The 20636-nt window shown below is 39.1% G+C and overlaps 1 protein-coding gene across 8 annotated transcripts in view; it reads left to right on the plus strand.

Annotated features, from left to right (window-relative positions):
* SHANK2 (SH3 and multiple ankyrin repeat domains 2) overlaps positions 1–20636 on the plus strand; it is a 278034-nt gene that overhangs the window by 149874 nt on the left and 107524 nt on the right. For all 8 annotated transcript variants that reach the window (XM_088057744.1, XM_088057747.1, XM_088057749.1 and 5 more), the window contains 2 exons: positions 13930–14012; positions 15680–15804. In XM_088057744.1, the coding sequence (XP_087913870.1) occupies positions 13930–14012; positions 15680–15804 (208 nt within the window). The remainder of the gene's footprint in view (positions 1–13929; positions 14013–15679; positions 15805–20636) is intronic.

Here is a 20636-nt window from a genome sequence, read left to right on the forward strand (position 1 = left end):
AGTTTAAATCCCCACTCCTTGTCCAAAAAAGCAGGTACACCACTAAAACTGCAGGAAGATAATGCAACATCTCTGAATTTTGTCTTCCCTGGATTTGTCATCAGTTAATGCAAATGAAATTATTTGTAAGGTGTTAATGAGTTAATTCATCAAGGTTGTTAACAGAAAGTATTGCTAAGGCATAAAATGGATGTTCGAATTTAAAAAAAAATAATTATTTTTAAATACTTAAAGCTAAGGTAAACCTTTAGAAATTATCATTTTCTATTTGCTTTTTAACTGAAGTGAGGGAATTGATTAATTCTTTCAAGATGGGACAGTGGATTGTTCAGTAAGGAAAATATGTGGAATTAATTAGTTATTTAATTTGAAATGTAAAATGTTATCACCCTTTTAAATGGAATGGGACTGATAATGCAGTGAAAACTTAGTTTTACACTCTGGAGACATAAATAATATGAGACAGTGTGGTGCTATGTAAAAATGATAAACTTGGTATGGTGGAAAACATGATCCATTGCCTCCATGAATTTGGGAACTTCAGGACACGACAGTGGAAACTTTTCCTACTGCATTCTTTGCATCATCTCCCACCCCCAGCAGAACAGGGCAGTAGCAAAAGTCAGTAGCACAACTGAATGCCAACCTCAGTGCCATCAAATGTGCACATAAATGGGAGGTCTCCTGCTTATTTTGTGACTTTCTTCACAGAATTATTGACTTTCACATGGGGGCTCTTCTCCAGACACTTTAACTGGTTCCAATCCTTGCATGGGAGTTTTCCTGATGCCTTTCCTTGGCATCCCATGACTCCAGCAGTATTAAGGAGCTCGCAGGAGAGGATGTGATGACAAACAACCTTTTCCAAAGGTTGGTTGCCACCACATTAATAGCAGGACCAAATAGATTTGCCTTATGGTTTTTGTTCTGTTTTTCTGGAGTAAGACAAAGGAAAATAGGATGGTGTAATCCGTAAGAAAACTTAATTAAAAGCTTAATTCATTAACCTATTGCCCCTACTTGGAGTCAGGTGTCATCATCCCTGTCCCACAAGTGTAGAAGCTGACAGGAGCAGCTCTTCAAAAGCCAGTTTACATACAAACACCTAATAAAAACCAGAGAGATTCTCTCCAGGCTATTCTCTGTTGCTGTTGTCATCTGTGCTGTTGGACAGAGCAGCATAAGCTTTAATCCTGGGCAGCTCAGAGAGACTCCTTGGCACAGCTGAAGCTGTCTGCCCCTGTAACTCAGCATGTTATGGAGAGCTTGGTTATATTTTTAATTCTTTTAGCCCACAGAATATGCCTATTGGATACCTTTGTCCCAAACTTCTGATGGAAGCGTTGCTGTCTTGGTAGTTTAAGCATTATGTGTTATGCACATTTTTTTAGTGGAAGCTCTCAGTCTGATGCAAAATACTTTCTTGAGATCTGGTTTCATGTGGATATTTCACATAAATAATTATCCCTCTGGAGAAATGCAGTTGCTCATCTCTTTAAATATAGATTTTAATATAATAAAATATAGATTTAAAACAGATGGAAAGTTTTAGTGGAGCTCCGGCCATTGCAAGTGGTGAGGAATGTAAAACTGACAGGGAGCAAAGGGATTTTCTCCTGGTTAAGGTGACCCTGTGTCCCTGGGGTGGGGAATTTGTCATATGTGCTTGCTGAGTGCTGCTTGCCTGGCAGCAATCCACTAAATCCTGGCAAATGGATCTTTGCAAAAGTTAAGGGAAGGTGTAAGAGTTGTTGTTATATTTTATATCCTGCTTCCCACATTTTCATTTTGGTTCTGCCTGGGCAGAACAGTGAGAGAAGTGTTGTTACACAGAGAATAAATTGGATTTTCTGAATTGGGGTAAGAATTAGATGATATGGGATTGGAACTGAATGATCTTTATGGTTCCTTTTAACCCAAACCATTCTAGGATTCTGTGAACTGCTCTTTTGTTTGTTTGTTTTCTCTTGGCTATCACCAGTTCCACAGTACTTATGTTTCCTGGGAAGTCTGTACTGTTCAGGTGCTCTCTTGAAGGAAATGGGAGATTAAAATGGTGCTGTTCACTCTTAACAATAAATCCACAATCTGGGATTGACACATTGATAATAAGTGGAAAGTGATTTTACAGCTCTTCTTACCTGCAGGCATATATTTTAAACATAATCCTAGGTTTTCTCTGTTGGAAACAAGTAAAACCAATGGCATTTTAACTTTTTTACCTATACACATAGCTCAGTTTCTGCCTAGAAGATGGTAACAAGAATATCTGAGTATGCTTATCATTGTAATTAAATATAACCCTGTGAGACAGTTGATGTGGATACATCTGAAAGTTCTCTGAGATTTTAATGATTTTAAATCTCTGCAGATGTGATATCATGGTTCTTTTGGGCACAGAGAACAGTCAGCACCAGCCACATTGTAGGGAAAAAAGAAGTATGTCAAATGTTTTGTGTGCATGTAATCTCACCTGATGTCTAAAGTTATTTTGTTCAACTTGCCAGTTCTCTGTTCGGAATTAATTAATTGTGTGACAGTCTGATGACACTGAGCTGCTCTTAATGTGAGGCAGAAGGGCAAGGGTAGCTCTGTTTTAATTCTTTGTGCCTCATTAACTTGAAGAGCATAATTTGATGCAATTTTTAGAATTGCATATGTATTTAAGCAATAACTAATGCATTGTAGCCTCTGCAGAGCAGGTGGAGATGTAAAATGTGAAATTTTTCCTTTACAGTTATTCAGTTTCTAATGGAAATTCCTTTGCTTGCTAATAAACAACTTTACACTTTGCCTCCCCTGCTGTTGTGTGATGCCATGATGGAGCTTTTTTGGCTGGTGACTACAGCAAATATTGAAAGGAATTGCTGAAGTAGGAGGTAAAAAGGATGTGTGTGTGTGTGTGTGTGTGTGTGTGCATCTGAATTGCCTCTGCATCTAAACCTGTACTATAATTGCACTATTAAGGTCTAATACAATTACAGTAAGATGCAAAACTCTACTGTGAGTGATAAAAGTTTCCAATAGCTTGTAAGTACATTTTAAAGTTGTTTGCTGCCTTGACAGTGAAGTTTGTTCAACTCACTTCAGTAAGATTTCAGCTTTTAGCAACTAATGGTTTGGTAACTAATGACTAAAATGTGTCAGGCATTTTCTGGGCTAGATATTTGCCTAAATTTTTAATGGTAGGTGGTAGCAAAGAGAGATCAAGAGCTAAAAAAAAAAAAAATACAGCCTTTCCCGAATTTAGAATTACAATGCTTCTTCTGAAAAACTTTTAGGATCTGCCTCTACTACTAGTCCACACTCAACTGTGTGCCTGGGGTAAAGTTGCTGCTTGCAAGGGCTGGGATTTGGGGGCTGTGCCATTTCCTGCACAGCAATTGGTACTCCCAGGCTCAGCAGGATTTCCTCTGCAACTCCTCTGGCCGGATGCTGGAGGACAGCATGGATTTAAATGTCACCACTGAAAGCAGCAGCCTGTGTCCTGTGCATGGGGGGGAATGAAGTGGTTTTTTTCTTTAGATTAGAATAGAGGAAACTAGAAAAGTAAAGAAAAAGGATTGGAGATGCAGAAAGAAGTTTGTGAGGGCGTGACAGCAGGTTGGTTAGAAACAAGAGCCATTTAATTAGGGCAGAGGAAAACAGAAGATTCAAACGGGATGTTTTTTGGAGTGGGGAGAAAGGAGAATGATTAGGTTTTTTATAATTAGTGCTCTCCATTCCTGCATCCCAGCCCCTGCAATGATTTAATTCTCTGCCCCAGGGCAACTTTGGCTGCAGTGCTGTCACCTCATCACCAGATGAGCAAACCTCCATATGGTGCCTCTTGTTGGGAGTGATGCAGTTGGAAGTTTTGGCAGCCCCAAATGGAACAAATAACTGGTGAGCTTGCACTGTGGGCTTGCCTCCAGTGGGAGTGATTTAAACCACTCTTCTCCCCTCCCACCCCCCTTTTCCAGGCAGATTTTCACAAATACTTGTTGCATTTGGATAATTTTATCTATGAGGCAAAATTCTCAGGGTGGCTGGAAGGCAACATTTGTGTTTCGTTTCTCTTAAAAGCTTAAATGATCCAAAATCGGAAAGGGGTGGATTTTCATGCTGAGTCTCGTCCGTGGTGCAAAAGGAAGTTGGTGAAGGAGGGTGCCTTGTTGTCCTGGGACAAACCAGATGTGCTGGAGCTGTGTTTCTTTAAGAAATGGAGTCGAACTCAACAAAGAGGGAGCAGCTAAAGAGCAAACAATAGCTGGTGGTGGAGCATTCACCTGGACTAAAGCAGGTCTGGGCTTGAGTCCTGTGTGTGTCAGACTTAAATCCACAGCTTGAGCTGCTGCTGAATGCCAGGAACCTGCTGGACAGAGCAGGGCTTTATCCAAGCCCTTTGAAAGTGTTATTCTTTCCCCAAGCCAAGAAGCAGATGCTCTCTCCACCCTTGTGGATGTTACAGGGTGCTCTATGGGAATGATTGGCAGATGCACCGATTGAGTAGCTGGTGATGCTGCTGGGGCTCCCCGCTCTCTCTTACACAAAATGTCAGCCTATTGTTTGAGAGATGATGTCTGACAAGCACTAAAATGTATCAACAAAAGGTTGGCTTTAAGGGATAAGTGTTACACAAAAACTGAGTTCCTGGCAAGTTCTGAGCAGAGGAATAGCGAGTGTGAAATGTGTGCACTAAGAACTGCATTTTGGGGTGAAAAAAAAGACCACTAGCCATGTGCCTTCTAATTTCTCTAATTTTTCTAGGGCCCAGATAACAGAATTGAGAGTTTGGTGCTGCAGTTGGAAAGTGGGGCTGATGCTGGGTAGATTGTGGGATCCTTTAGACCAGCATGTCCAAACCTGGAGCAGTTGCACCTATGGCAGAGATAGTTTATACCTGTGCTGCAAACACTTCCAGCACCATAAATTCTGAAATACATTAAAATCTGTGCATCTGAATTGACTTGAAATGATAAACCAACATTTTTACCCTGTCTCCAGTACACAGAAAATTAAAGCTTCATACTCCCAGAAATTCCATATCAGTGCAACCAATGAGCTGAATTTGAAAGGCATGTGGGCAATAAAGACAGGTTCCAGTTCAACATAGTTAAGAGAAGTCATGGCCAATTTAAATTAAATTACAAAGTCAGTGATTTTTTCACTGCTACCAACATTTTGGGCTAAACTGGCCATGTTTTGACAGACTTGCTGAAAATTATGATGCTGGTAGGCAGGAGAGCAGTTAAGACATTTTGTCTTGCAGGTAAGCAAAATTTGGAGTAGACTTAAAATAACTCAGGGGCTTATCACAACTAGAAAAATGGAGAGGGAGAATATATTTCAGAAAAGAAGGTAGAGTTGCCACCTCCTTTCTGATGTTAATGAGACTGTGAAATAACACGATTATAAACAGGATTTTTAAAGGGATATGTGAAAATTTAGCTGTAATTCACATCACCTTTACAACTCTTTTGTGCAAAATCCTAGAAAATCAGAGTTTCTCACTGTACACTGTACTTTTAAAGCTCTTGGAGAAGAATAAAGATGTTTTCAGAAAAACTTTATGCCTTTGGTGAGGCCTCATTTGTTTTGAGACAGAACTTCAAACTTACTTGTATGTTATATACTAAAGGCATAATATTTTTTGTCATAAAACTTTGCAGTGTGTCTAACACTGATTTAAGCACTGTGCTCTTCTGTACAATGCAGACTTGTAAGTGAAATACTTCCATCTGTAAAGCTGAAATGAACAGTCAGGGCTACTCACACTCCTTGTGGTCAGGGTTTATTTTCCAAGGAATGCAGGACAGCAGAATGATAATTCCTCCTGCACATCATAGCAAACAGGGTGTGATGGAAAACCTGAGGGAGCCCTTAAAACTAATCCGAAATGCATGTTTATTATCAGTCCTGAAATCACCTGTTTCTTTCGCCTATTTCATAGTTTATTTTTGTTTAGACACTCTCTTGGAGCAGGTGGAGTTACAATACCAAAATGTACTGCAAGTTTAATAATTGTTTTAAAGACTTGCAAGGTCAAACTGCTACCTTAAAGGGCTTGTAACACATTTAAAAAGTGTTCATAAGACACTTTCTGTTTGTTTTCTTTTAAACCCAGGGTGTAACTGAAGTTGCTTCCCTTGTTCTGCCTTTGTTACTTGACCTGTTTGATAACCCTGAACATGTTCCTCTCATTGGTACTGAGGTTATCTGTGACCAATTTTAGCAAAAAAAAGCAGAAAAATTATTAATCAAAAAAAAAAAATAAAACACAAACTATATTAAAAAACAGTGGGTTTAACATCTATAATTATTATTCCTTTTATCTAAATATTTTGCATGTTAAGATGATTAGAGAGAAAATTCCTATTTCTCTGTGGTTTGGTGGCAACATCAAAGATTGGAACTGCAGCTGGTTTGGGGTAGGAAAATACAAACCTAAACAGTAAAGTGTTTATTAGATAAATATTCTGGTTACCTAAACATATGTGAGTGTTTGGACAGCCTGTATGCTCAAGGCTCATTGTATTAGCAATGAATATTATTAATGTTTTCACAGTCCAGGATCACATTGCTAAAATGCTTGATAATTAAACCTGAAAATTGCTGATAAGTATCAGGTGAAAGTGGAGTGTGCTGGAGTCCAAAATATTCCTGTGCTAGATGGAACATCTGTCTGAAGGGGTTGGAAAGATTCTGGGCTATAAAACTCTCCTGTTCCATAGCAGAAGGACTCCTGCCTGCATGTCTCATGTCTGGTTTTCACTTTGTCATGTGTGGTGTTTGAAATGACTGTTCATTTTTAAAAGACAAATGAAATTAATTAATACAGAGGAATTATGCTTTAATTTTTAAGATCATTTAAGCTCATTTTGCCACTTTCGTCACCCCCGATGATTTTTTGTTTTCTCTCTACTAGTGCAGATGTGAAAGAATAATATCTCTTAAAGAAAGCTAAAATACTTGTTTATTTATGAGTGTGTATAAACGTATTTATACATGGGTATCAATATATCCATGCATATGGTGCATATATACCCTATATATATATTTTCTTAAGATTATGAACTTACCAATGACTTTTTTATTGCCTTCATATCCTGTCCTGAGATTCCTACATAATATAGAATCAGACTTGTACTGGATGATTTCTCTTCCCAGGAAGCTGACTTCCTGGTTTGCTGTGTGAATATTTTTATGCTAGTTATTGCAGTTTCAGCAATATAAGGTGAAAATGGGAAAAAAAATGAAAGTACCAATAGCCAAATCAATTTATTTGAAAAGTATTACTTTAGATTGGCTACTCCCTTCTCCTACACACCTACTTAATATGATATTAAATGTAATTAAAAGCTGAATGAAGGAATGTGGACTGAGGGAGAGAGAGAGAGACAAAGATTCTCCTTCATTCTACATAAAGAAATTGTTCAACTACTTTTCACTTCTGTTGTGAAATTTAATATTTCCCTTTTAAAACTGTATTTTTTGGTAAAGCTTTATAGCATAAACCCATTGAAGTGTACAGCACTGTTGCTCTCTAAGATAGGTCGCTTCTTTGTAATGATGGTTGAGTTTCTGGGCACCTCTGCTGATCACAGGCTGGAAGAAGCAGCACCATCTTTCTGACTTCCTAATTCTTACTGAATCCTTCATGGCTGATATTAGTGTGGGTTTGGGGATTTAGTGAAGAACTGTTCTTTTTTCACCCAGGGTATCAACTATTCAAAATCCAATAAAGATGGCTTGATTCCTTGTTTAGAAGTGTGAATGAAACAGGTTTTTTTAGGTGGAAGATGTGATGTACCCTCTCAGGTTTTACTGGAGCCTGTGATTCCCTCACAGTGGAGTGCCAATACAGAACTGGAGAATATCTCCATGTTTTTTAAAACAGCCGCAGTTTGACATATTCCTCTTTCATCAGCAGATTTCAAAGCAAAATCTGCAGCCTTTCTGTTCTCATGATCAAAGAGCTCCACGAGATGTTTACTAACTTTAGAGAAACAGCACTGGTACAGGAGATTGGAAAGACAAATATATGAATACGGGGAGGTTACAGGAGTATTGCTGGAGCTTCCTTTCTTATTTTCCTTTTCCTTCATCTGGCTTGAACATAGCCAGCTGAGAAAGACACAGCTATGCCAAGTTTACCAAGGAGAAGTTAGACCATGTCCTTTCTGTTGCAGTTTGAAACTGTTCACCACAAATTTATAAAGCCAGGGAGGAAAACAGTGCAAGCAAGGGGTAATGGTGATCTTGTCTGTCTTCTCTGGGTTTTTTTGTTTGAGTGCCAGCTGTGCTAGTCAGGTACTGACACAGAACCAATTATCTGTGCCAGTAAAGATTCTGCTCTTGGATTTCTTTGAGAGCACCTGTGAAGCTGAGATACATAGGTAGTACTAAGCATGTGATTCCATGCTGCACTTCCATATGCAGCCCTGATTTTCCAAATTATTTTTTTAAAATGAAATAGCAGAATGACTTGGAGAATTTCTAGTTCTATGTGATTCTCTTTGTCCCTTCTCCATCATATTTTAATTATTGTACCATGATCATACTCTTGGACTTGTATCTTCAGCTGCCTAGTAAGGAATTTATCAATTTAAAGTTTACTGCTCTCCAGTATTTCTATTCTATTGCTGGATTCTATCTGCCTTGAGGAAAGTGCTGAGGTACTGACCCCTCTATTTGGAAATATTTTCTTCCTCCCAAATACAGTTTGCTATAAACTTCCAGAGAAACATATCTTCTAAAGTAAAATCATTCAGACTTGTCATATGTGACATTAGGATTGCTCAGCTGTACAGAGTAAGCCAACCCCACCCATTCTGGGATCCTAAGGTTCTGTGAAGGGAGAGGTCACTGTGAGTTTGAATAAATGGCTGGCTACATCTCACTGTTTCTGTTTGGGTTGCCCAGTGGGTTTCTTAGGGACAGCCTGTGTATTTCCCTATCTGCTGTGCACAGAACCCATTTGCTGCTATAGCTGCTGCCTGTTGAACAAGTGATTGCTGCTGTGCCTGACACAGGAGAGCTGTGAGAGCTCTTCTGTGAGACCTAAAAGTGGATGAGCCTGGGAACCTTGAGTAATCACAGAAAGAGTCTTCATTAATCTTGAAGGCCTTAGTTAGTAGGATTAGCCAATTTTCCTGAAGCCATTAGAGTAGTTGACTATAAATTGTAAGGTTGACCCCTTCCAGCAGTAACAGGAAATGTTTTCCCACTGAAAGTTTGCTATATCCTACAGTCAGGTTTGCTGTAGACATAATTTCCATTTTATGTAGTATCAGAACAGGTTACTTTCAAAAAAAGGGAGAGAATATTTTTGAATATTTTGTGCCTTTAACAGGGATTGACTGTTGGATAATGCACAAAGGACTTCTCCTCTTGAATAGATTTCCCAAATGCCCTTCTCTGGCTTAAGCATAACCACCATAAATTGGCCATCTTATCGTGAAAGGAATTAGCATGACTGCTTCCAGACGTTGCATATAAATTTATGGAATGATTTAGATATCGTTTTATTGCACCTGGCAGAGCACTTGATTCTTCGAGGATGTATCTAGCTGTGAACTCAGTAGATCTTTCCAAAAGATTGCAATTGCAAGAGTGCTGAGGAGAGGGAAAAGGGCTAATGAATAGATTTAGATTTACTTGGCCAACTGAAAGAAGTGAACCTGGAGAGAGCCATGTTCACTTCTCACTCACAGGAAGAGCAAGTCCTGACTGAAGGGCTTGTGGACTCAGGAGCTACTGAAGCTGAAAAGGTTGGGTTACGTTTCTAGGGGATGCATGATTGCAGAGAATCAGGAAAATAATTCCTTTTTACATTCATTTTTTCCTCTGCCTTAGGGAGAGACTGACAATATAGCAAATAGCCACTTTTGTTTCCAGATAATGGTGATAATTTTCAGTGGAGTGTCTTCTACATGCTGTTTTACAGATCAAAATCAACAATGAAACACTTGATACAAACTTGCCTAAACACGTCCTGTAGTCCTGATAGTTTCCACCTCTGTAATTTAGTATTTTAACTTGTGGAATAAGTCATGCCTTAAGATAGGGTGTAGTTATCCTTGATGAGAACAGGAAACCAGGTTTTGTGGGCCTGCCTCCAGCAGGAACCTGCACTCCAACCTTTATTTTCTTCATACAGGTCTTTACGAAAGACTTGACATTTCTCCTTCCTTCCTTCCTCACATATTATCCTAATGGGCTGTTAGCAAAGCAGAAATTCCTGCTGTTTTGAAAAGCCCACACAAATGATGGTTGTTATGTGGAGCAGTGCTGAGTTCAAAACTCACATATCTGTCTGGCCATGGGCAAATCCTTGCATTTCCCTTTCTTCATTGTTCAGGCTGTAAAATTATGGAAATTGTAACAGCTCTGCACAGCTCTTGAGCCTTAAGTTGTTAAGGAAACTACATGAACTCATGAACAAGTATGTTTTCTAATATCTACTGCTTGAGTAAAGCAGAGATTTACACTGACTGTTATTATGGCCTGAAGTTTTTATGATTGTGCTCCACACAGAAATATCCTGCACTTGATAGGATGCCTTTTGCATTTAACTTGCCTGCAATGAATCTTGGCCTTACACAGCCCAAAGTCAAAGCAGTGTGTGCCCTATTTAAGTAATGAGCTATTGATTTTAGAACTACTCACTTTATTACCATCATATGGAACTGGTCATATTCTGAGAACTCGTCTCTGAAATGGAAGCTGTTTAATTTTGGTTTGGGATAGGACAGAAATCGAGTTCAGGGATTTTACCTATTGAAATTTGGAATATCACAGATAAAGGGGACGGTCATCGCACAGAGCTGTGCATTGTACTGAAAGAGCCTGGGAAGAAATTCCTCTTCTTGCCTGAGCTCAGGCCTCTGAGCAGGCTCCTAATGTAATGCCACCTTCATTTGTCACCGGTTGCCGTTCCCTGTGTTCTACTGCTAAGTATTTACAACAACTCTAGGATCAAAGAGACTCTGCCAAGAAAGCTCATGGGGTGGAATTTTGACCTACTTTTACATTTGGCACCACTTTGCCTGCCAGGAGCAGGTGGACTGTGAACAGACCTTCGGTGGAGGGTCCAACCTGACTGGCACAGAGAGCCCTGGCATGGCAAAGCAAGCAAAAAGCAGCACTGCAAACAGTCAGACGTTAAACTCTGCTTCTCTTTTGCCCCGTTTGCTTGAGAATGCAAACTTTTCTGGGAGAAGGAGTGTGGAGGTTGCAAGTTCAGTTCATTTTTTGGTGTGCCTGTTTGTCTTCCTCCCTTTTCCTGCTGCTGGTTCTTTGTTCTGCAGCACTGGGGTGTGTGTGGAGAATCAACTTGCTTTCTGTGGTTGCTTGAACATGTTGAAGCTACTCAAGCCATAGGATTTTTGAAGGTTCCCTACTCCTAGGGAACATAAATGAGAAGAAATGCTACACATCTGATTTTTACAAGCCTACATTCTTACTTTCCAGTCTGTGATGCTGTTTTCTTTATGACTTCAACTGTATATTAGAAAGTTGTATTTGTCAAATAATAGAGACCAGTTTGTGTATTTTCTCACCAAAAATGCTTCTCCCTCCCTTCCTTCTCACCTCCCCCTTGCATGTAACTTTGCAAAATGTTGGCAATTTGGTATCCCCACTTCTAGTACATTAAGTATAAAACTGGGTAGTTTATGGAATAGATGTGTTGTACATGAGAAGAAAATCAGAGGTGGTTTTTGTAACCTTTAATCTGTACATTAGGATGAAGTGAGCCCAACTTGACAATGCCTATCCTTTTCATTAGCTGGCTCTGGAAGGACCCTGGATGACTATTTTTTTTTTTTTTTTGGATGTAGACCAGGTGAATTGATCTTGAGTTTGCTGAGTTGATAAAATTCTGAATTCCATATGGAAATGAACTGACATAAGAGTGGGATTTGAGCAGGGGACATGAGAGGGTTCTTTGAACCAAACTCTTGCTATAATTAGGATCTCAGAAGTTGCCTTCTAAGCTCTATTAAGCTATTGACTGGTTACAAGGAAACTTGAAGGGAATGTGTTTTATTAATTTGACCAAGTAGTAAGAAAAATAATGCTGTTGACTCTTGAGTGGATAAGCACAGAGACCCACCTTGAGAATGTGGTGGTGAAATGAGGGAAATAACCCAATGCACTGGCAGGAGCAGTCAGCTTCTAGATCATCAGGATGTTGATGGAGAGATTCAGTGGGCTCTGAGAGTTGCATATTCCATCCCACCCTGATTTTCCTGAGCAGGAAGGTGTTGGGCTTTCTCAAGAAGCAGAATTTTTTTAACTGTAAGAACAGGAAATGTCTGAATGACACAGTAAATAAGTTGAGAGACATAAGAGCTGTTGGTGCTGATGGAGACCATCTCTTGCCCACAAAGTCACTGATGTGGCAGGTTGAATTCATGTGTGGTGTTAAACAGTCTGCAGTTTGGAAGACAACCTTACATCATTGCTTCAGCAGCCATGGGAAGTTTCATCCTGCAGAGTTGGAAAGGCACCAAAAGGATGGTCTGTGATGCATGAAAAATCTGGAGTTTGGAGGCTGTCCACTGGTGTCCTGGTATCATCATCCCTCTCTTTGTTCAGAGTTTTAAATAAAAAGGTCACAACAATTTCTCTTTATTTAGTTTCTTCCTCCCCCTGGGGATTATTAATGGCCCTGAGGCAGATCCAGTCTCTCCTTGCATTCACTGCTGTGAGGACTAGATTCTGTATGAGACCAGTGGGAACAGAAGTTGGCTAGTATAAAATTAGGGAAAGCAAACTTGCTCATACTCCTTTCCATCCAAACTAGTTCTGTAGGTATTTTAAAGCAGCATAGTTTGCAGTGCTGAAAATTCATGAACTTAACCCCTGCAACTCATGCTGTGCAATGCTTTGGTACCTAAAAGCACATTCACATTTTTTTCTTTCTTTTTTCTTTTTTTGTTTTGCTTTGAGCGTATTTTTAGTAACTTCATGTTTAATGAAAGATATTTAACATCTTAAAGCTTTTACAGATTGTGTCCTGTATCTGAAAGATCCCATTTTACTGTATATTTTGTGAATTTTCCTCATCTACCTTCTACTTGTATCTTAGCCAATGACAGTGAGATTCCTAAGGCTACTTTCTCTTTAAGGGAATACTGCTTACATAAATAGTCCTTTACACCATCTCCTTGTTTTATAATATTAATTGTTTATCAGAAGACAGGAAATATTCCTTAGAAAATGTGTTTTCCTGCTTGTGCATGCCTTGTTACTATTTCAATTATGCAGATTCTTGATGCTGTGGAAATTTGTGCTTGATGACGCCAAGGCAGCTGCACGTTGTTAGCATTGTAGGCTGTCAGATGATCATGTGGGATTCTTGCAGCATGCAACATTCAATAGGATTGAAAAAGGGCTTTTGATGCAAGGCATAGCTTTCAGAATATATTTGTGCCTTTTAGTTAGCTAATAGAAAATCATAATTTATTATCTTTAAATTTAAAATGCTGCCTCATTTTTCTTCTGGTTGGTTTCATTTTGGCTTCACTAGAAGATGCATCTGGTACATCCACGATTGAGGAGTTTATTAATGATACTGTCGTTCAGTTCACTTACTTTTTTTCCTTTTAGAGTCCTAGCTAGCTCACAGATTACATGATCACATGTTCATCCAGTCATTCATTTAGAACACACACCACCATGCATGATTTCTTCTTCTTTCTTTTTCCTCTCTGCCTTTTTTATTCCTTTTAAGTTGCTTTGTCATGTTTTCTTTTACCATCCAGCTCAGTCTTTGTCTTCCCCTCGCTGCTATTTGTTCTATATTTTCCCATGCTTGGTTACTGCAATATTATTTGATTAACGGGCTGTGATGATGATGAACCTGCACACTGGAGGAGCAGCTACTACAGTGGTGATGAAGGGATGTAATAATGGTCGCTATCCTCGGAATTCTCTCTACAGTGACTGCATAATAGAAGAAAAGGCAGTGGTCCTGCAGAAAAAAGACAATGAAGGATTTGGATTTGTGCTCAGAGGGGCAAAAGGTATGTGCTTCTGTGTGTGTGTGTGTGTGTGTGTGTGTGTGTGTGTGTGTGTATGTGTGTGTGTGATGTGCAGTGGCATGAAGAAATTTATACATCTCAGAATATAAGCAGGAATTATTCTTGGTGCACTTGGTTGCTAGACAACAGGATTCTCTGTATGCTATACTACTCCGATGGATTTCGGAGCCTTCTCTCTGAAGCAGTTTGCATTTTTACATAGGATAAGCACTGCATAATCATTTTGGGGGGAGAAAGTTTTGCCTGTATTTTTCTCATGCTGGTGGATGTAGTATTTTGCGATTAATCTGTTCTGTTGTGCAGTTTACTTAACTATGGGAAACCTGCTTTCCTCATAAAAACTGCTGCTTTATTTCAAATTCCAGCCTGATTAAATAGGGCTGTGAATAGTAATAGACAAGAGAGGGATGTTTTGTTAAAAAGGTGTGGATCTTCTGCAAGGTGACATTGGTGCAGTTTTAGTATGGAAATATGATTATTTTTTATATCTTGAGAAGCTGCATGTATGTTGCATGGCCTGTAGTGTGCTCATTTTTAAAGCTGTTCATACGTTAAGCTGCACGGCACTTCTCTGTAGGCTAAAATCTATCACGGTGGCATTCCTACGAGTCAAAAAAGGCATTCTATTTAATGCTTTGCTTTTTAACTTTCAGTGCAGTTTTTTCCCTTTGTATTTAAAAAAAAAGAATATATATATGTGATGGTATGTCCCATCTCTTGCTCCCCCTCATCTCACATGGGTTCTCCCTTGACTTGCTTGAGCATGAAAATTATTCCGTGTCTTCATTCTTAGGACATGGCTTTTGCTCTCCCTGTTCCCCACCCCTAAACCTAAACTGGTGCCACCGTGGATTTGCAGGGCTGGGAAAGCTTTGCCAGTTTTAGCCAAATGAAATGTTTGGAGTTGAAGCAGGAAAACCCAAGGCACTGCCTTATCTCTGAGCATTGCTGTGGATTATCAATGCTTTGAGCAGGGCTCACTTCCTCTGGGCGAGCCCAACAGTTTCCCCCAGATTTTCTCTGTAGCAGCAGGGGCACCTCAGGTGAAAGACCCAAGGACTTTTCTGCCTGTGTGTGTACGTGACATAGAGGGGCAGGCAGGGCTGTCACAGGGCCAGCTGTGCCTCCTGTCCTAAAAAGTGATTTCTTCTGTTCTCTTCTTTGTTATACACATCTAAATTTAGGAGGGGAAAAAAAAATTCTGCTTGATCTTTCTCATCCTTTGCCACCCACCCCACCCCCCTAATTTGGCCAGATGCTCTCTCCTGGCTCCAGCACATAATTCATTTTTAGGAGGATGTTGCCAGAGTTACAGCATTCTTCCAGGCACACAAAAGAGTTACTTGAGCCAATACTGAATATCCTGGAATATCAGAACCCAGCTATGGCCTGGTGCAGTTGGATTTGGTTTGTGTCAGAAAAGGAGCAGGTATTTCCTCCTCTGGAAGGAAGACCTGTGGATTGCTATTGCAAAGGGGGCTGCACTCTGTCCCCAGCATCTGAATCTCCCGTGAAGTACATCCCTCTCACTTCCAGCACCCACCATTTTTTAACCCTAAATTGGAATGGCCAATGATAGGCCTGTAGTCAAGTGGTATTTGCAAGCACTCCATAACTTTCTTTTTTTAATGTGGTATTTATTTTTAAAGCTGACACACCAATTGAAGAATTCACCCCAACTCCAGCCTTTCCTGCTTTGCAGTACTTGGAATCTGTGGATGAAGGGGGAGTAGCATGGCAAGCTGGCCTGAGAACTGGAGACTTTTTGATCGAGGTAGGAGATCCTGAAATTTGATTCTCAGTGCTCTGTTGGGGAAAGAGTGATGTTCCCGTTGGAGAATTGACTCTGTAAAAAAGCGTGGGATGCCTCTGAGCAGCAAGTTCTGTGGGCTAACACCAGTAATGTGCTTCACTTGATCAATTTAAAACTTCATGCAGCATTCAGGAAAGTAGTGATAGAGAACAATGGTCAGGCTGGCTGGGAATTTTCTGGTTGTTCTTTTTGTCCTTTGGGAATACACTCTCAGAGATATTTGGGAGGTCATAGTCTTCTTTCACTTACTGAAATTTATATGAACTTCAATATTTATTGTGGGCTATCAGTTCTGCTTTCTTCTAAATATTTTCAGGGAGTAACCAAAATTAATGACTTTTTATGCAACTATTTCTGCACTCAGAAATATCCACAGTCTAGTGGCGTTTAGTAACCATGGAGAATAAAGCAAATTACTTGGGCTTGAAATTGAATTTTTCCAACATTACGCTGTAAATACAAAAAAATAAGCAATGGAAGTTATTGCAGTATAAATTACTTTATAAAAAGGGTATATTTAAGTACTCTGCTCATTCATGCCAAAAATATCTCATGTTTGATATTTCAGAGGATTTTTTGTTGGATTTTAAGTTTTGTTTAAATAGTTGGTTCCCCTTTTGAGTGTTGCTGGGTATTTTGGAGCAAAATAATTACTTGGGATTTTTCTTCCTCTTCCCTCCACAACCTTTTCATGACCAACAAATGGATACCGTGGTTCTGTAAAACTGGGAATTGAAAATAGGTCTTTTGAGATGGATTGATCAACCCTTGTCTGTAAGATCTGTTGATTTTACATGGTTTGATGTGTTCTTCAGGCTCATGTATGGTTTGGTAAAATGCTTCCTGGTGTTACAACGTTTATTTCTGCAGAGCTGGCTTTTGCATGCGGGAGAGGGTACAACACAGCTTTTTTTGGAGTGTGCCTTGAACTCCCATGGTGATTGAATTTAAATAGTTGCACCACTTCCTCACACTGTAGCCGTGAAAGAACAGGCTTTGCAGGCTTTTAAAGTAAATAGATGTGCATTTTTATCTCTGTCTTCAAGCACATTTCCCTTGCCGTTTGTTTACTTAAGAAGAAGCGTTTAGCGTTAGAGACCAGCTTACAAATGGAACTGCTGCGTTCCCTGGGCAGGGATCCTTCCAAAGCTCTCCCTGTTCCTGTTAGGTGGGGTTTTTGAAACAAGGCTGTATTTTTAGAGGTTGCTTTCTTGTCAGGCTTTTAATCCATGGGAAGCATGAAGAATCTGTACTGGCAGATTGCACAGATAGAATTGATCGTGAACAATGTGCAATTTAATTCATTATGGAATGAAAAATATGCCCATGGATTTTTTTAAGATCTCTGAAGGGGTGGAAGAAAGCTGGGTAACTGATTCTGCACAAAGCTTTACTGTTTTTTTTTGGCAAATGAGAGAAGAATTATAATTAATTGCCTAGACAATTTACTCCTAGCCTTAGCTTAGAAGAGCAGCTAAACATGCACATACTGTGCTGAATCAGGAGGACGTTAATCCATACTCCAGCATATTTGTAATTAATTCTGAAAGAAGCCATTATTACATGCAAATCAAATCCATTTCTGTTTAATTTATGTTCTTTGGGGTTATTCTGTTCTGAATTTTGCAACTTAATTAAAAGAATATGATAATCCTGAGAAATGACAATTTGGCTGTTGCAGAAGACTTTTCCGTTGGAGAAAGGAGGGATTTTTTTCTGTTTTATGGCCAACATGCAGTGCACAGTCCTGGCTGGCTGGAGAAAGCCATCTTTAGAGATATTTATGGTGATGCAAAAGACTGTTGAAATAGGAGTCCACCTGCACTTCTAGGAATGCCAAACTACTTTATCTTTTGTGTTGAATGATAAGATTTAAATTTACATGTTAGCAAGTGGTTGTGTAGTCAGCCTGCCTTGCTGCTAAATTATTTCTCCCATGACTCTAAAGTTTATGCCGCTGTATGTAAGTGCCACCTCAAGCATTTGTAAGTAATGTCAGGCATTTATCATAAATGTCACATGAATAATAAAAGAGTTGATGGGCAACCAGGATCCTAATTAATGCTATTTATTACACTCGTGGCAGGCACTGGGTGTTAGGGGGAGAGAGTCTGGTTTGGCAGGGGGCAAAATAAGAGGCAGAGCAGATACTTCATTCCTGCTTCAGGAGGTTTGGTGGCTTGGGGTCGTGGAGATGAGGGGAACCTCACTCTGGAAAGACAGGTTTGACAGGGTGATAGATCCTTTCTTTGGAAAGCACGAGGGTAGGAGAAGACAAGGCATCATTTCTTTGTGTACAGCTATGGTCTGGAATCTTCTGAAGGAGGGAACACTTCAATATCAGCTATGAGGCATTATAATAATTTATGTTTGGAGTTGATATATGTGGAGCAGAACAAATAAAAGATCAGTACAAAAAAGGAAGAAAAGGTGTTCTCTTGCTCCATCAGATAAATGGAGTAGGGTTTACCTGGAACAGCTGGCATTGTATCATATGACTGAGTTTTTATCAAGTGTGCAGTTCCTGATTTGTCCAACCTGTACAATTAATTTTATCATGAGACTTCAGAGGTGAACATTATACTTGCCCTTGGAAACAGTGCTTACAGAGTCTCCATGGAAATTTCTGACAGTGTGTGGTTTGTCTCCTCCTTGCTTCAAACCCAGCCGTGGTTTTTGTGATAAAAATTGTAAAGTGTGTAGTGGCTTTCCTGGATAGACCACAGGGCTAATGTACTGAAAAAGTGCAGAAGTAGTTTTAGAGCTGAAGGAATGAGGTTGAGGCAGCTGTCAGTAGATGTGGGTTTTCATAAGCAATTCAAGAGATGCCAATTCAATGTGGTTTTTTTTTTCTTTAGCTTTGATGAACAATCAGAGAACAAGGATGGGTATGATTTGGTTGTTTTAACTGAGATTTTACAGCTTGACCTATGTGTTATTTTTCACTATTTTAGTTGATGTTTTCCTGAATCTTGATATCAGCCTGATTAAAAAGATAGATAAAAGTAAAGCAATATATTAGGCCAAGTGCTAAATATTGCAGTCTCCTTTAGAAAAGGGTTAAAACTGTACAACCATCACTAATTCCTTTGTAGGTCATTAATAACTCATCAGTGACTGGATTTCTATACTGTAACTGCTCAGTTTGGAAAAATTCAGAGTGTTCTGCCTTGAGACACGACTTCAAGAATTCTTGAAGGTGGAGTAGCGTTGGAAATTTGCTTTGATGATATAAACAAGTCTAACCATATTTGAGTTAAGAAATCCATTAAACTGGAAGGCCTATTTTAACTCAGAATGTAGTTTTTTGAGGGTTTTAGTGTTGTAGGACATAGATTGTCTTTAAAAATTAACCCCCTCTGGATTATTAACCATTTGTTCTTGTTGTGCCCATGAGTGTGCAGCTGTTCTGCAGGTGTTGCCTGATGTGGCTCATGGGGATTTTCTCTGTCACACAAACAATAATGTTATAATATCAATACTCAGAAAGCTGAGTTAATTCTGCAATATTTTACCAGAACAAAGCATTTGTTCTCTAAATGAGGCATTACAGTTTGCATTAGTGTGCCATAAAATCTCTTATTTTTCCAGATAAATTGAAATGTTATTGTCTTTGGAATAGCATGGCTGTTTATTTACATTCCAGTTAATATGTAAACTAGATAAACCTGGTGAATTATTAATTTAAAAAGTAAAAACAAAAGGGCAAAATTCAAGGTTTAATTTGAGGATCAAAACCAGAGATGGTAGAGGAACTGTCATCATTTTGCTGCAGAACTCTTCAGCTGGTGCTTTTACTAAAAGATGCAAAATATTTGTAGTATATTTATTATATACTTGCATATTATATTATAATATATAATATATATATTATATTTATATTATATAGTGTATCTGTATTTCTTCATCCTTGAAAGTTTATACAATTTACTAGTACAAACTTTTCTTTAACTGGTTTTGAGTGGAAAATAAATGTTTTATTATTTTATCATTATATTAAAGATATCTGTCCTCTGACTGCATGTAAGACGTAGCAACAAGCATTTAAAGAGACATTTAAAAAATCTGAAATATCAAAAAAACCCCAAAAAACCCCCCAACTTCATGCACAAATGAAGGTTCATATTCAACAATAGGCTACTGGTTTTATTCCAGTAAGCACTTTATACAAAGTTGAAAACAGCTGTGGGGAGAAAACTTTGAACTTTATTGTTGTAGCTTATACTCTAGTAATTATTAATATTTTTAGCAATGTTATGCCTTACATTGGTGTTCAATGACTGGGTGAATCAGTGGTTTTACAAAGCTGGCTATTACTGATTTCAGTCCTTTTAGCAATAAAGAAACCTTTCCATCCTTTGATAATCTTCATTAATTATCCTGTGGCTGTATTTTCTCTTGTTTCTAGTATGAACTCTGCTTGTTTCTACCACCAGATAGAAATCTAAATTTATTTTTTTTCCCCATGCAGTCTCATGGGAACCATGATCCTTTTTTCTGTCTTGGAAATAAGTGGAGGCTTTGTTAATGGCTTTGTATGAACAGGGATTCTCATGTTGCAGCTGAAAGTTTGCTCCTCTCCTCCCAGCAGCATGGACATCAGCTCCATGCAGTGCTTAATAAGAGTGGTGTGTGTAGGAGGAAGGAAAAAACCCAACATTCTCAGTACATTTCTGGGCGCTGGATTTAGCTCTCACACTTAGGCCTTTCTGGGGGACAAGCAGAGTCTGGTCCACATTAGTTCAGTGTCTTGCAGGAGGGATTTTTGTTGCCAGCTTGGCTGCTGCTCCTGC

The sequence above is a fragment of the Pseudopodoces humilis genome, chromosome 7 (genome assembly GCF_049639895.1).
Source record: "Pseudopodoces humilis isolate 2021_Gansu_Grassland_sample_001 chromosome 7, ASM4963989v1, whole genome shotgun sequence".
In the NCBI taxonomy this organism is placed as follows: Eukaryota; Metazoa; Chordata; class Aves; order Passeriformes; family Paridae; genus Pseudopodoces; species Pseudopodoces humilis.